Source organism: Rhinoderma darwinii, chromosome 10 (assembly GCF_050947455.1).
Source record: "Rhinoderma darwinii isolate aRhiDar2 chromosome 10, aRhiDar2.hap1, whole genome shotgun sequence".
In the NCBI taxonomy this organism is placed as follows: domain Eukaryota; kingdom Metazoa; phylum Chordata; class Amphibia; order Anura; family Rhinodermatidae; genus Rhinoderma; species Rhinoderma darwinii.
In genome coordinates, this window is record NC_134696.1 from 40,978,346 (window position 1) to 40,995,810 (window position 17,465).

Here is a 17,465-nt window from a genome sequence, read left to right on the forward strand (position 1 = left end):
TATTTTGCCGAGTTTTTTGACGCGGAAACCGCGTCGCAAAACTCGGCGAAAACGGCCCGAAAACGCCTCCCATTGATTTCAATGGGAGGCGTCGGCGTCTTTTTCCCGCGAGCAGTAAAACTGCCTCGCGGGAAAAAGAAGCGACATGCCCTATCTTCGGGCACTTCCGCCTCTGACCTCCCATTGACTTCAATGGGAGGCAGAGAAAGCGTATTTCGCGCTGTTTTATGCCCGCGGCGCTCAATGGCCGCGGGCGAAAGACGGCGCGAAAATCGGCGTGCAGGGAGAGGAATATCTGCCTCAAACTTCCAAACGGAATTTTGAGGCAGCTCAACAAATTGTTCAAAAAATACTCACGTCTAATCCCCATGTATTAATGAAACATCAGAGTAAAGCTTGGAGGTACTCGCAGATTGTGTCACAGAACAGAAATTGGTGTGGGATATGTGTGCAACATGAATGCTACTTTTGGGCAACTTATTTTCAGGCTTTGGGGGACATGTATTAAGACTGTGCCAGTCTTAATAAAAAAACAAGCTGGAGGAAGATGCAACAAATTTATTAAGGGGCTCGCGTCTCTTAATAAATGTGCCGGCTGTTCATGCGACACTCAAACTCTACGCCAGCCAGGAGCTGGCATGGATTTCCACCAGTTTCTGACGTAAAGTATAGTAAATGTTTCGGGCTGCAAATGGCCATGCCCCTTTTTGCTAAGCTTTGCCCACTTATCTCAAAAGTGGTGAGAACGGGGAAACTACCCAAAAGTTGCTATTTTTTAGACTTTTGCACATCACTCTCATGTATCCCTATGGACTAAAGATGTCGTGCTATAAAAAGTCTGTGTGTAGCACTGGTCATATTGTAACCCTACATTCAAGGAGCAAGGCTCTCTGTGCCCTATGTTTAGCGTGTACACCAGGAAAGCCCCCAACGTACACACTAAGGCCCCGTAATCACGGTCGTGCCCATAATTACGGCCGCCCACATTTTCGACCTATGCTCCCATACAAAGTATGGGAGCACGGCCTGTAAAACACGAAACAACAGACATGCTCCATAGTTTACGGCACGGACACCCATCCGCAGCGATACGGAAAGCTGTCCGCGGCCAATAGAACTGAATGGGGCCATAATTACGGTCAAATTTACGGTCCTGTGCATGAGACCTAAATGTTTGTATAGATCTCCAATAGCCATATGGCTTTTGTCAGGCGGTTATACGTCAATATACTTTTTTTTTTTTGAGGAATCCCCATTCTCCAATAATGGCCTTGTAGACTTTTTGTTTAACATGGGAGCCTATAAGTGACATATGCAACTGTAAAGCATTTGTCGCAGGCAAACATTTAACGTATATGTTATGGGCTTTTCATTATATATAGGTTAAATGGATACCATTGTAGTCTATGGGTGACAAATGCCTGTGACTGATGTATCCTTCACCTATAAGTCGCAATAGTATGTTTAACGGGAACGTCACAAACAAGGTCATGAGAGTTCATGTAGTGTACGTGCACTTTTTTCTCTGGTAGCTGCATTTGATTGTGCTATAGGCTCTTAGGCATGGTTCACAAACTTTTTCAGTCCAAAAACCCCAGATTTCAGACCTAAAAAATGTATTCAGAACCTTATATACAGGGGAAGCCAATTTAATTCTTAGGAAGTACATTAAGAATGTTTCTGAGGGTTAAAAGGGTTGTATGAGATTAGTAAAGATGGTCTGTTTTCTTTCCATAAACAGCACCACTTTTGTCCATGGACTGTCTCTAGTATTGCACATATTTACTTGGCTGCAAAAACAGCTGCAGCCCATGGACAGGAGTGGTGCTGTTTCTGGAAAAAACACACAAAAAAACAGACAATCATTTCTAATCTCAAACAACCCCTTTAAATGATCGCACAAAGAGATTTCACACAGTACAAGGGCGACCTCTGCTGATTGTGAATAGCATGTGCGTCTTAAAAAAAAAAAAAACTCACAAATTACTTAACTACAAAAGCTGAGAGAGAATAAAATAATACATGGGTTTAAAACATTTCGAGAATCGTGCTAGCTTTTTAAAAAAAAGTGATGTAAGGAACTCCATTGTGAGAAAGACAAAGACATCGTCTTCTCTCCTCTGACGAGTGGAAAGTTTAATGTAATGTATATTACAAAGGCTCACACTATTTAGATTCATTTCATAACAACTTTACATTTATCTTTAGACACAAAACTGACTATTAAATGAAGTCACAGTAACCAGAGAATCATTAGACAAATAGTTGACTATTTGCCTTCAATGAACATATGTATTCAGTCCTGTACCTTCTAGGTTCTTCACCTGTGGACCGTCTACCTGTACTTAGTTGTGCTTTATTAGGGGCACTACAGTGTATGATGATAGGCTAGGGGTTACTTTGATTGAATATATTTGAGTATGGGGTACTTAGCATAGGAACGTTGAGAAATACTGCTGTACACTATCAGTTAAAGGGGAATTACTATGTCAGACATTTATAATATATCCAAAGGAAATGCCATAAATGTGAGCCCAAACTCTGTGACCCATACCCAACTCTCTAACCCCCGTCCTACATTCTAATGTTGTGCCTGGGCTCTGGCCACTGACTTATAATGTGGCCGGGCTTTCCAGGAACAGCCGAGCACATTTTGCTACAATATTTCCAGAAATCCCATAGAAGTGAATGGGTTTTATGGAAACAGCATAGAACAGCGAGGTATGCTGTTTCCGTAGCTCTCGAGTTACAGAAGCAGTGTAGCTCGCTGTGGTTAACTATTTCCGTAACTCCTGTTCACTTCTAAGGGAGTACCGGAAACAGCATAGCAAAACGTGCATGCCTGTTACTGGAAAACCGCAGCAACTGCGGCAGGACAGGGGTCTGGGCTCCCTGTTCTGCAGTTACATATGAGTACCAGAGGTGGAACCCACATCTTTCGACATTTATGGCATGTTCTGTGGATGTGCCATTAATGTACGAGATGGGATTAGAAGACGTATAATATGACTTTACATTACTAAAAGGATACAGACAGCTAGTGTACCAAGGATACTGTACAGTAAAAATTATGTTTTTCTTCACATTAATCCTATAACTGCTAAGGAAGTATATAATACATCATGATTTTAAATGATTGCCGCAAATCGAATATAAGGGCTAGAGCAGGGGTCGGCAACCTCCGGCACCCCTGCCACAGCTGGCACGCGGGGCCTTGATCTCTGTCACGCTCTCCCCGTGTCCAGCGCCGTTGTATGCTGCGGTGTTGAACACAGGAAGAAATTTAGGGGCACAGCAGGGAGACAGGGGGAGAGCGGAGAGCCACAGGGGGAGAGCGGAGAGCCACAGGGGGAGAGCGGAGAGCCACAGGGGGAGAGCGGAGAGACACAGGGGGAGAGCGGAGAGACACAGGGGGAGAGCGGAGAGACACAGGGGGAGAGCAGAGAGACACAGGGGGAGAGCAGAGAGACACAGGGGGAGAGCAGAGAGACACAGGGGGAGAGTAGAGAGACACAGGGGGAGAGCAGAGAGACACAGGGGGAGAGCAGAGAGACACAGGGGGAGAGCAGAGAGACACAGGGGGAGAGCAGAGAGACACAGGGGGAGAGCAGAGAGACACAGGGGGAGAGCAGAGAGACACAGGGGGAGAGCAGAGAGACACAGGGGGAGAGCAGAGAGACACAGGGGGAGAGCAGAGAGCCACAGGGGGAGAGCAGAGAGCCACAGGGGGAGAGCAGAGAGCCACAGGGGGAGAGCAGAGAGCCACAGGGGGAGAGCAGAGAGCCACAGGGGGAGAGCAGAGAGCCACAGGGGGAGAGCGGAGAGCCACAGGGGGAGAGCGGAGAGCCACAGGGGGAGAGCGGAGAGCCACAGGGGAACAGCGAAGAGCCACAGGGGGAGAGCGGAGAGACACAGGGGGAGAGCGGAGAGACACAGGGGGAGAGCGGAGAGACACAGGGGGAGAGCGGAGAGACACAGGGGGAGAGCAGAGAGACACAGGGGGAGAGCAGAGAGACACAGGGGGAGAGCAGAGAGACACAGGGGGAGAGCAGAGAGACACAGGGGGAGAGCAGAGAGACACAGGGGGAGAGCAGAGAGACACAGGGGGAGAGCAGAGAGACACAGGGGGAGAGCAGAGAGACACAGGGGGAGAGCAGAGAGACACAGGGGGAGAGCAGAGAGACACAGGGGGAGAGCAGAGAGACACAGGGGGAGAGCAGAGAGACACAGGGGGAGAGCAGAGAGACACAGGGGGAGAGCAGAGAGACACAGGGGGAGAGCAGAGAGACACAGGGGGAGAGCAGAGAGACACAGGGGGAGAGCAGAGAGACACAGGGGGAGAGCAGAGAGACACAGGGGGAGAGAGGCGCTTCCTTAGGACAGCACACTATACAAAAAAGGTTGCCGAACCATGGGCTAGAGCTTAGTATCACATTGAAGCCCGGAATCCAAGCTTTCAATGATACCAATGCTCAATAGTTTAGATGCAACATTTTGGGGAGTAGCACTAGTTTAAATTTGGGGAGTAGAATAAGGAATTTGACTCCTTTGCTTTGTGTTTGTGTAACGGAGGGGTGGGAGAGGGTAAGTGGCAAGTGACAGTCGGAATAAAGAACACAGTGTTGCGGTCATCTCTCCCCTGTACAGCCTCCAGTGACCCCAGCGGGTGATACAGGAACTTTTCTTCATGTTATCACCTCCCTTATCAATAATATAGACTGATATTTTAAGTCTATTCAGTTCTGGTGCATGTTAGACATAGACGTAAGTGGCATAAATGAACTCTGCATATCTTGATATTTTATTTTTTGGAGGCGTTGTCTCTCAGGCTCTGCTTGGATCTGACTTTTAGCCACAAACATTAATTTTTATGTATTTTTTACACAAGGTTACGCTGTGATATATATATGTAGGAGTATAATGTGTTTTATTTTATCTTATTTTTCAGTTGTTATTTATGTGAAAAGTGTGAACATTGTCACAGCAGCGAAATGGTTAAAGTGGTATTCCCAAAATCATAAATGATCACTTACCAGGATAAGTGATCGTTTCCTGAGCACTGTGGATCCCACCGCTGGGACTGCCACCGATCTTGAGAATGGGGGTCCCGAACTCACAGATCTTCCTTACTGCTCGACAATGGTGAGGAGGACATTGAATGGAGCGGTGGTCGAGCATGCGTGCTGCCGCTCTATTCAATGTCTGCGGGAATGATGGAAACAGCCGCTTACAGTGCTTGGCTGTTTCCATCATTCTCATAGACCATGAACTAAGCACAGAGAGCGGGCACATTCTTGACAGCCGCTCCCTTCAAGCTCCTCCTCACTGGGAATTCGTGACCCCCCGTTCTCACGATCGGCTGGGTCCCAGTGGTGGGATCCAAAGCGATCAGAAAATTATCACCTATCCTGTGGATAGGTGATCATTTATAATTTTGGGAAAACCTCTTGAAGTCTGTGTAAATAACTTGCTCAGTTGACAGCTATCTTCCATCTATGCCATAAACATGCATGATCACAATGTAAAGTATATATTTACGGCCATAGGGAGAAAAGCGTTTGCTGTCAGAAGTGTCTGGAAGTGTTTATCGTCTGGGGGAACACAACAATGGCCATGCTGAAATCCAACATGCCCGATCCTTGTTTCCCCCCTGCCACACAATCTCTGGGGTGACATCACAGGACTGTCTTGAAGTTATAACAGGTTGGTTTTAAACGTCTGGGCACAAAGTTTCCATGACTGGGGCTCCCAAATGGCAGCTAGCTACTATTGTAACTCTGAAGACAAAGTTGCCTGTCAGAAAGTACGCCAGTTATGAAAATGAACCAAATAAAAAAAATAAAATAAAAAAACAAATCCACCAATACACACACACATAGATACTGATGTTTATGGATTTCCTATTATTTGGCTATTAAAAAAACATTCAAACTGGCTCCTGGAGAGGTAATACTGGCTCTTTAAGGCAGAGTTCATACGTTGCGTAAATACTGTGTTTTTTCCACAAAGTATTTAGTTGCGGAAAATCCACAGCATAATAGTGTAGCAGCAAGATGGATGACACAGAACAAATCTCATCCACACGCTGCATAAATGAAAAGCGGGAAAAAACGCTCAGAAATTGATGAGCGGTTTTTGAATCCGCAGCGGAGTGTAAACGCTGATTTTGTGTTGCGGGTTTTCCCCATTGAATTCAATTGGAAGGTAAAACCTGCAACAAAGTAGCAGATTTTTTGCAGCGGAAAAGCTGCGATTCCGCCGCAAAAAAACACAACTCTAAATGAAAAAAAAAAATCTTATACTTACCCAGAATGTACTTCTTTATCCAGGTCGGCCTCCTGGGAATCCCAATCCCAGGCTGCAGCGCTCACATGAGATAAAGCGTCATCCCAGGGGGCCGGTCTGCAGGACGTCAGTGGGTAGGTACGTGCGTGCTTGCTTTTTTACGTGCAGTTTTTCACAGCGGACATTCTGGCTGAAAAACTGCACCACAATTTGGTGCGGTTTTTCGGACAGGAATTCCCTGCGGCCACATTGTCGGATACGCTGTGTACCTTTACGCAGCGTGTCCGCCCTGTGTGAACATAACCTAAGCTTACATAATATATCATATCTTTATTATTGACCAGTTCACCCGGTTTTCAATGAGAACAAAAAATCCTTTTCTATTTGTAGACTGCAGACAAATAAGATTTTGGTACATACCGTATAAATCGGGTCCATGAGGGGTGAAGACGTTATACAGGACAATATTAAGAGGGGCTATTACAAGCTTTCCATAACAATAACTATCAACAGCCACCAGGGGAACCTGTGAGACAAAAAAAAGAGCATGTAGAATAGATACAGAACCGTTCTGTGTCCATGAATCATACGAAATATGTCACCACATATAAACCTGCCACTATATATATATATACACACTACAACAAACCACATACTGTATTAGACATATTTCATATTATAAAAGACACAAGGCTGCAGACTAGGAACATTTATACGGGTCAGGGAACTCTGTCCTGACTCCTAATATTCTTTTGAATATACCGTATATTATGCCTTATAATACGCACCTCAGCTGCTGCAGAAACTTTTTTCGAAGAGAAAGAGAGAGATTCCTATCCACTATTAATTTATTACATTAAGCTCCCTCATACGTTTATTAAAGAAGGTCTGCAGCAGGTGTATTATGTTCTGCAGTAACTGTATAATACACACTGCAGCTGCTGAAGAACCTCTTCCTAAAGAGCTAATCAGTGGTTGGCACAGGAGAAGGATCTTCCAACAAAAGCCATCTGTAACAAATCCCTTTCACAGGAAGAGGAGATGAGCAGCATCTTTGTAGCAGCACCTCTTATCTCTGTATATCTCAGAATGTGATGTGTATAGAAATATTATTTGCGGAGAGGTCAGTAGAAAATTTCCATTGACATGTAATAGGTTTTGATAACTCACATAGTAATACATATAACATGTCTGTAATACAAGGTAGATATGTTGTATTTATGACTGGTGCGGCTGGATATCATTTTCCCGCTATGTTCTTCTATTTGATAATGAGATATAGGATTGTTTCATTCATCAGCTTTCTTCCTCTGGTGCCCTGGTTATCTACCTGCACTTCCAGGCTTCCGTCTGAGGTTTCCGTCGGGTGAACCCTGGAAAGTCAAGCTGAAACCACAGCTTCCGTTTCCGTCACTATTGGTATCAATGGTGACGGAAACATTGCTAATGGTTTCCGTTCGTCACCATTCCGGCAGGTTTCCGTTTTCCGCTATTGATTCCGTCATTAAAACGGAAACATGCCGGAATGGTGACGAACGGAAACCATTAGCAATGTTTCCGTCACCATTGATATCAATGGTGACTCGGAAGCTGTGGTTTCAGTTTGACTTTCCGTTGCGGGTTTCACCCGACGGAAACCTCAGACGGAACCGGGGAACGGAAAGCCAATGCTGATGTGAACAGGCCCTTACATAGATGGGTACATTGATGGTGAAAGTTCAGGATCCAGGTCCTCCATGCCAAACACACATGGTAAATACATATGACATTTGAAAAATCTCAGTTAATTAATTTCACTAATCTCATAAATAATGTATAGAAACTATATGGCCTACAATTACACAGCAGTTTATACCAGTTTTTGGTAAAACACCAGTAAATGTAAGTTTACACTATGCGTCCAATATTGAATATACTGCTTGGTATTTGATTGGCTACATGGGTCATGTGACTTACACACAGCTGGCATAAACTGGCACATGCACAGACTGTTATCATCTGAACTGGTTGTTACGACAGATCGACTGCCATGCTCAGGACTGGTAGAGACTGCAGCAGCTCCTGACCGGCTGATCACCCAAGGAGGATTTCACCGGTCACATTTCTTCCCAGCAGTCACCAGTTCTCTGTATTTCTCCAGAATCTGCAGATAGGTGCCAGTCTATATACACAACATGCGCCATACACTGATCTCACTGACATATCTGGGTATATAATATGTGCGGGCAGATACACCCAACACTTGTCCAGTACATTTATTATATGATGACAAATTCCTTACGCTAAAGCCAAATATATTCTATTACCATGTACAGTATATATCACTATGTACAGTATATATTACCATGTGCAGTATATATTACCATGTGCAGTATATAGTCTATTACCATGTACAGTATATATCACCATGTACAGTATATATTCTATTACCCTGTACAGTATATATATTACCATGTACAGTATATATTACCATGTACAGTATATAGTCTATTACCATGTACAGTATATATATTACCATGTACAGTATATATCACCATGTACAGTATATATATTACCATGTACAGTATATATTACCATGTACAGTATATATTCTATTACCATGTACAGTATATATATTACCATGTACAGTATATATTACCATGTACAGTATATATTCTATTACCATGTACAGTATATATATTACCATGTACAGTATATATTCTATTACCATGTACAGTATATATATTACCATGTACAGTATATATTACCATGTACAGTATATATTCTATTACCATGTACAGTATATATATTACCATGTACAGTATATATTACCATGTACAGTATATATTCTATTACCATGTACAGTATATATATTACCATGTACAGTATATAGTCTATTACCATGTACAGTATATATATTACCATGTACAGTATATAGTCTATTACCATGTACAGTATATATATTACCATGTACAGTATATAGTCTATTACCATGTACAGTATATATCACCATGTACAGTATATATTCTATTACCATGTACAGTATATATATTACCATGTACAGTGTATCACCATGTACAGTATATAAAACCATGTACAGTATATATCACCATGTACAGTATATATTACCATGTACAGTATATAGTCTATTACCATGTACAGTATATATCACCATGTACAGTATATAGTCTATTACCATGTACAGTATATATATTACCATGTACAGTATGTATGTTACCATGTGCAGTATATATATTTCCAAGTACAGTATATAGTCTATTACCATGTACAGTATATATTCTGATCACAGCAGTAACCAGAACTTGCATCAATGTTTCACTGATGCAATATACAACATCTTTACTAGATACGAAATAAAATACTAAATATAAAATGGAACGACAATCCCATAATGCAAGGATCCCCACACGTAAATACTAAAAACCTCCTATAGAAAGAAATGTACAGGTAAATACATCAAAGTGCAAGTGCCTGAACAATAAATGCAGCAGCCCTATACTGACAAGTGCCAAGTTATGGAAAACAATTAGACTAGACAGGCAGAAAAACGAGGACAGAATACAGTCCTAAAGTCTAAGACCCCCGGACCAAGCAGGTGGTGAAACACGTGCTGGGGATCAGGCTCCCCCTCTTTTTCTCTGTATTCTGTCCTCCTTTTTGTGCCTGTTTAGTCTAATTGTTTTCCCTAACTTAAAGAGGCTCTGTCACCAGATTTTGCAGCCCCTATCTGCTATTGCATCAGATAGGCGCTGCAATGTAGATTGCAGTAACGTTTTTATTTTTAAAAAACGAGCATTTTTGGCCAAGTTATGACCATTTTTGTATTTATGCAAATGAGGCTTGCAAAAGTCCAAGTGGGCGTGTTTAAAAGTAAAAGTCCAAGTGGGCGTGTATTATGTGCGTACATCGGGGCGTTTTTAATACTTTTACTAGCTGGGCGTTGTGTATAGAAGTATCATCCACTTCTCTTCAGAACGCCCAGCTTCTGGCAGTGCAGACACAGCGTGTTCTCGAGAGATCACGCTGTGACGTCACTCACAGGTCCTGCATCGTGTCAGACGAGCGAGGACACCGGTACCAGAGGCTACAGTTGATTCTGCAGCAGCATCGGCGTTAGCAGGTAAGTCGATGTATTGTCAGTATACGGCTGCTGCATTTATTGTTCAGGCACTTGCACTTTGCTCTATTAAGGCTCTGTTCACATCTGTGTTGGGGTCCCGTTCTGACTTTCCGTCGGAGCTTTCCGTCAGAACAGGACCCTGAGCACCGGATCCGTCGTTAAGCCGGAAGAAATAGCATAGTCAACTACGCTATTGTTTCCAGCAAAACGACAGATCAGGTGCACAAAAGAGACAAACGGAAACCACGGGCATCGGAATTTGATAAAAAGTGATCAAAAGGTCGCATTTACTTCAAAATGGTACCAATAAAAACTACAAGTCGTCCTGCAAAAAAAGAACAAAAAAACACTAAAAAATAAAAAAAAGTTATGGCTCTTAAAATATGGCGGCACAAAAGAAAATAATTTAGAAAAAGAAATAGTTTTTACTGTGTTATGGCTTGTCCACACGTAACCGAAATGCCGTTTTTTTTCCGGCCGGAAAAAACACTGCAGAATGCAGTAGCAGCATAGTGGACGAGATTTAACAAATCTCATCCACACGCTGCGTAAGATTTCCCAGCCGAAATTGACCTGCGGTGCATATTTTTCGGACCGTCAATTCCTGCTACGGAAACTGTGCAGAATTGCTGCGTTTTTCAGAGGAGATGTCTCCATCTCCTAAAATTAGGAAAAACGCAGCAATTTCCGCACCATTTTCTGCCGTAAAGACCGCAGGAAATGGAGCGTTTTTGCCGCAGCGGAAAGCCTTTGACTTTCAACGGAATTGCTGGAGAAATTTTCTGCAGCAATTCCGTTGTGTGTGGACAAGCGCTAAAAGGAGTAAAACATTTAAAAAAAATACAGAAATTTGGTATCGCCGCAATCGTAACGATCCGCTAAATAAAGTTATTATGTTATTTATACCACCCGGTAAACGGCGTAAATTCAAGACACAAAAAAGTTTCAGGGGTTTTTCCCTATTACCCCACCAAAAAAAGTTAATAAAAGTTCATCAATAAATTATAAGTACCACAAAATGGTGTATTAAAAATACAACTTGAACCCCAAAAAAACAAGCATGGAAAAACATAAAAAATTGCTTGGTCATTAAGGTCTAAAATAGGACCAGATTCTGTGCTTATGATTTCATTATATCGTTATAATATCTTTATAGGGGTCCGAGCTTGTTTTTCTGTTACAGAGCTCTAAATCCCCAGCTTCCATGATTAACGATGACTGGAGCCACCACTAGGGGAGCTCCCCAAATACAGATTTACACAGCTCATGTTCATTCATAAACCTGTATGTAGTAAACCCCACTGCTCATCCTTGTGGCAGCCATAATTATAGAATTTACCTCCAGGGCTGTGTGAAGGGAAGTAGGGGATCAGACATATTGAAATTTATCAGCACAGAATCTTGGATTTCTGACAGTTATAAAGTATATATGCAGCAATTCCCCAATATACCGCTGTCATATAAGATGTACATAAGGGAACTGCTGTGTATAGATTTATAGATACAATGTAACCACTGTAAATATAGAATAAATGCCATAGAATATTATATGACCAATGTATTCATTTACATCAGCCTATGAATTATTAGCAGTCCTCTCTCTTGAATAAGGCAGGTTTATAAGCAGATGATCCTGAATAAAATCTATACAATGGTATATTTATGATAATCCCTAATTTAAAGAGGCTCTGTCACCAGATTTTGCAACCCCTATCTGCTATTGCAGCAGATCGGCGCTGCAATGTAGATTACAGTAACGTTTTTATTTTTAAAAAACGAGCATTTTTGGCCAAGTTATGACCATTTTTGTAATTATGCAAATGAGGCTTACAAAAGTCCAAGTGGGTGTGTTTAAAAGTACAAGTCCAAGTGGGTGTGTATTATGTGCGTACATCGGGGCGTTTTTAATACTTTCACTAGCTGGGCGCTCTGATGAGAAGTAACATCCTCTTCTCTTCAGAACGCCCAGCATCTGACAGTGCAGATCTGTGACGTCACTCACAGGTCCTGCATCGTGACGGCCACATCGGCACCAGAGGCTTCAGTTGATTCTGCAGCAGCATCAGCGTTTGCAGGTAAGATCGACTTACCTGCAAACGCTGATGCTGCTGCAGAATCAACTGTAGCCTCTGGTGCCGATGTGGCCGTCACGATGCAGGACCTGTGAGTGACGTCACAGATCTGCACTGTCACAAGCTGGGCGTTCTGAAGAGAAGAGGATGTTACTTCTCATCAGAGCGCCCAGCTAGTGAAAGTATTAAAAACGCCCCGATGTACGCACATAATACACACCCACTTGGACTTGTACTTTTAAACACACCCACTTGGACTTTTGTAAGCCTCATTTGCATAATTACAAAAATGGTCATAACTTGGCCAAAAATGCTCGTTTTTTAAAAATAAAAACATTACTGTAATCTACATTGCAGCGCCTATCTGCTGCAATAGCAGATAGGGGTTGCAAAATCTGGTGACAGAGCCTCTTTAAAGGGGTTTTCCCATTCCATAGTGATGACATCATAGCAATGTGCCATCACTTTATGAGATGAGAAAACTCCATCAAAGGGATTAGTCCAGTAAGCAATCACAAGAACCTGATTCAAATCAACACAGCGCTGAAACCAAGCAGCCAATCATGTATAATTGTTCTCGCCTCTGGGATTGTTGTATAAGGGGACCAGCGCTGCCGATGAGACAGGTTAAAAGATGGAGGAATAATGATGATCGGTACTTGAATGTTAGGAATGTTATACCACCATTGAGTAATAGCAAAGTGTGTGGGGAAGTGGAGAAGGGAAGGGAGAGCTGGTAGAACATTAAACTTAAAATATAACTTTTATTTAATAAAAACGTGTTGAAAAACTGTGTGTGAACTGACCCTTAGACTCTGCCGATCAGAGATATGACAGATTTGAGGTAGCGGATTTACTTGCACGCTTGTCCCAGACAGTCTTCAGCTGCCCTTGGAGAATCGCTCACATAACAATTCCATCAACTTTCACTCTAGGAATTGCACAACTAGTGATTCCTTAACACGTATAGTGCACAGTGTAGGCTTTTTTTGTAATTGGTAGCCTATGGATGACGGATGCCACTGTATGGCATCCGTCACAGGTATACGTTCAATATGTAAGTCAAGGAGCTTTCCCAGGAAAAGCATCAGGTAGCGCTCTGCCTGGGGATTTTGGTCCAGGGTAAGCTTTTGTCGTCTCTGTCAATATTGTAAATAATAGTGTTATATATTTTGTTGTTATTTTTTATAAAACATAAATGTCGCATACTTTATGTCTTTATAAAGTAAAATGAGTTATTTATAAAGGAATACAGATATATAATTTATTATGTTTTATACAAAGTAAATATCATCATCATATTATCAGTATACAAACTAAGATCAGCAGCACCAGCAGACAAATTGGGTGGGTGAACGCCTCTTGGGTCGCAGTCCAATGAGCCTTCAATGTAACAAACAAATATGGGATGAGGCAGAACTACAAAATAAATAAATAGTGATCCTGTTTAATTCACACATGCAACGTTTCAGTTTAGTGTTTGCCTTTCTCACGCTGAGCTGAGACGTTGCATGTGGAATTAAACAGGATCACTATTTATTTCATTAATTTGGTAGTTCTGCCTCATTCTATATTTGATCGTATTATCAGAAGTGTCATTATAGACATTAATTAATATTAAATACATGTTCTAATTAATTTATTTTTTTATTTTGTAATAAACTATATATTTTTAGAGATGTCCCATCAGGTAGAACTCTTCTGGATATTTCAGCCCAGGGGAAAGCTCTTGACGTCACTGTTAATATATAGACAGTGACGTCAAGAGCTTCCCCAGGACAGGAGTTCCTGGAAGAGCATTAGATAGAACTCTGCCCAGGGATTCTGGCCTTGGGAAAGTCCCTAATGTCACTCCCTACATATAGACAGTGAAGTTAGGAGTTTACCTAGGGATGTAGTCCTGGGGAAGAGGGACTGGCCCGGGGACTCCAGCACTATAAAGCTCCTGACATCACTGTTCTTATATGGATAGTGACGTCAGGAGCATCCCCAGGCACAGTGCTTCAGGTAACTATTTGCCCAGGAGGTTCGGGCGACGTACCCGACTATATGCCTATACGGTGGGATATGTTGCAGCCTTCCGCCAGAGGTATACATAGCGAGTCCCCAAAGGAAGGAGTTGTGATGGAACTTTAGAGGGAGAGTGGAATCATCTTTAATTTCATTTGATTATGATTGTAGGAGCCTGTAGAATAAAACAGAGCGGAGCGGATGGCAGACAAGAGGAAGAGGGAAAGATGCTGCATCCACATTATATATTGTTGATTTATTATTCTAAATACTATTTTATTATATAGGCTCATATGATCACTATATATATATATAATAATTAGAATACTATAAAATATATAATAGGTAATACATACACTAAATAAAAACACATGCATGATACATGTAAAAGTATAATAACACACATATATATATATATATATATATATATATATATGTGTTATTATACTTTTACATGCATCATGCATGTGTTTTTATGTAGTGTATGTATTACCTATTATATATTTTATAGTATTCTAATTATTAAATGGTTTGTGTGTATATATATATATATATGAGTATGTATATATTATATTATAATTCACACACACGCATAAAAAAATGGTGTATAAGTAATTGTAAGATGTTATACAGTATGTCATAGGTAAATATTGTAAATAATAGTATTATCAGTATATGTTATTATTTTTAATACATAAGTGTCATATATTTTATATCTTTATAAAGTAAAATGAGTTATATATAAAGAGAGATACAGATATAGTGTATTATGTTTTATACAATGTAACGTACACCGACATATCCGTACTGTTATTATATAGAATATAGATAGCATATAATTCATTACTGGTATTTTTATTCCTTGTAATATACCTTATATATTTTTAGAGAAAGATGTATTTTAGTATAGTGATTAGATTTTATTTAATGAAAATATTATTCTAGTATTATCGTGTGTGTGTGTGTGTGTGTGTGTGTGTGTGTGTGTGTGTGTGTGTGTGTGTGTGTGTGTGTGTGTGTGTGTGTGTGTGTGTGTGTAAAATGTTGTGTTATTGCGTATAGAATTATATAATATATTTTTATTAATTGTATAATATTAAAAATATATTGTTTTTATTTTTTAAATTTTACATAACAGTATATCATTTAAATCCTAATGGATATATACCATGTATACATAGTATATTATGCATTATATGTTGTAAATACATTTAGTAAAGATAGTACTATTTTTTATTATTATTATTATATATAAACGTAATATACTTTATTTGTATAAAGAAAAAATATATATACATACCTATTATTTTTTTAATATAAATGTAGTATATCATGTTTTATATAATGTAAATATTATCATTGTATTAGTAGAGTCACCATAGATAATATAGATGGCATCATGTGTTATAGTGTGTATTATATAACCTTTTACAAATACTATATCCTTAAATACATATTCTAATTTATTTATTTTTGTATTTAGTAAGGACAATAAACTATACATACTCTGTTCACATCTGCGTCGAAGGCTTCAGTAGGATCCTCCGTCGCAGATTCCCTAATATTTTCCGGACAAAACAGTCAGCATGCAGAGTTATTTTGTTCAGCAAAAAGAAGGAAACCTGTCGAAACCCATTAAAGTCAATGGGTTTCATCCGACGCCTTTGGTATCCATCATTTGACGGATCCGCCACTTTCATTATTTTCATATTCTTTTCTGATGATGGAACAGAAATGACATGCAAACGCAGATGTGAACAGAGCTTTATGTGCAACAGTAGTGCAAAGACTATTGAAATTGTTATCATAGTATTTTCAGTAATATACGCATATTATAGCTAACGAACATTATTCATATAGTGCTACGGTAAATACTATTCTTGTGTTATCAGTAGTGATCATTTAATTCTGATAGAAGTATTGATAATATATATTCAATTGTGTTTGATTGTGTGTATTATTGTATAATACAATAATTAACTTAACTGTATATCATGATATATGTACGTTTTTTTTATTTTATTATACATAATGGTAATAATATATGTTATATTTTTATAGAGAAAAATCTATTATATATACATAAAGTGTATTATGTGTTATATGTCATAAATAAATATTGTAAAATGAGTTATATATAAAGAGAGACAGATATATAGTGTATTATGTTTTATATCATGTAAATGTCATCATATCAGTAGTGTCATTGTAGATAATATAGATGGCATATCATTTTATTTAGTTCTTGCAATATACTTATGTTTTTAGAAAAAAATACACTATCCTAAAATGTTTTATAAACGGTAAATATTATTATATCTTTTTATTTTACTAGTACATCATTATATACATATTGTTATTGATTTATTGTTCTAAGAATTTCAATTATCATTATGTTTATAATTTCATTTCAGTCAAAAATGACCAGTACAGATGTAATAGGGCCCCATCCATTGTTGACACTGCAGTTAACAGGGATTAGCCGATCGTCAAATATGGGGTCAGGAAGGAATTTTTTTTTCCCTCTGATGGGGGTTATCTTTCGCCTTCCTCTAGTTCGCACTATTTTATGCAGTAAGGCTGTGTTTACACAGTGCAGATTTCCTACAGTTTTTTTTATCCAAACCTCAAATTAATCTCAAAGAGAGAGGAATAAAGTTTCTCTTCTCTTTGAGATCCACTCCTGGCTTTGGCTAAAACTGCAGCAAATCTGCACTGTGTAAACACAGCCTAGATTTTGTACATTTTCCACTGGATGATTTAAATTGGCATTCATTTAATAAAAATTGGCTTTATTCTAATCATTCTGTCTCTGTCTTTTTTTTTTATAAGTGCTGTAGTTCACCGTGATATCTCCTAAACACTTTGGTAATAAATTATGCAGTTTTAACAGAAGAGATAGAAAACAACCACAATAAAATTTGAATTTACACCTTAAAAACAGACAAAACTACATCCATGAAAGGGAATCCCACAGA

General features: G+C 39.8%; 1 protein-coding gene across 4 annotated transcripts in view; it reads right to left on the reverse strand.

The window, feature by feature from the left end:
* ALG9 (ALG9 alpha-1,2-mannosyltransferase) overlaps positions 1–17,465 on the reverse strand; it is a 106,413-nt gene that overhangs the window by 75,830 nt on the left and 13,118 nt on the right. For all 4 annotated transcript variants that reach the window (XM_075839764.1, XM_075839763.1, XM_075839762.1 and 1 more), the window contains exon 8: positions 6,706–6,811. In XM_075839764.1, coding sequence (XP_075695879.1) covers positions 6,706–6,811 — 106 coding nt within the window. The remainder of the gene's footprint in view (positions 1–6,705; positions 6,812–17,465) is intronic.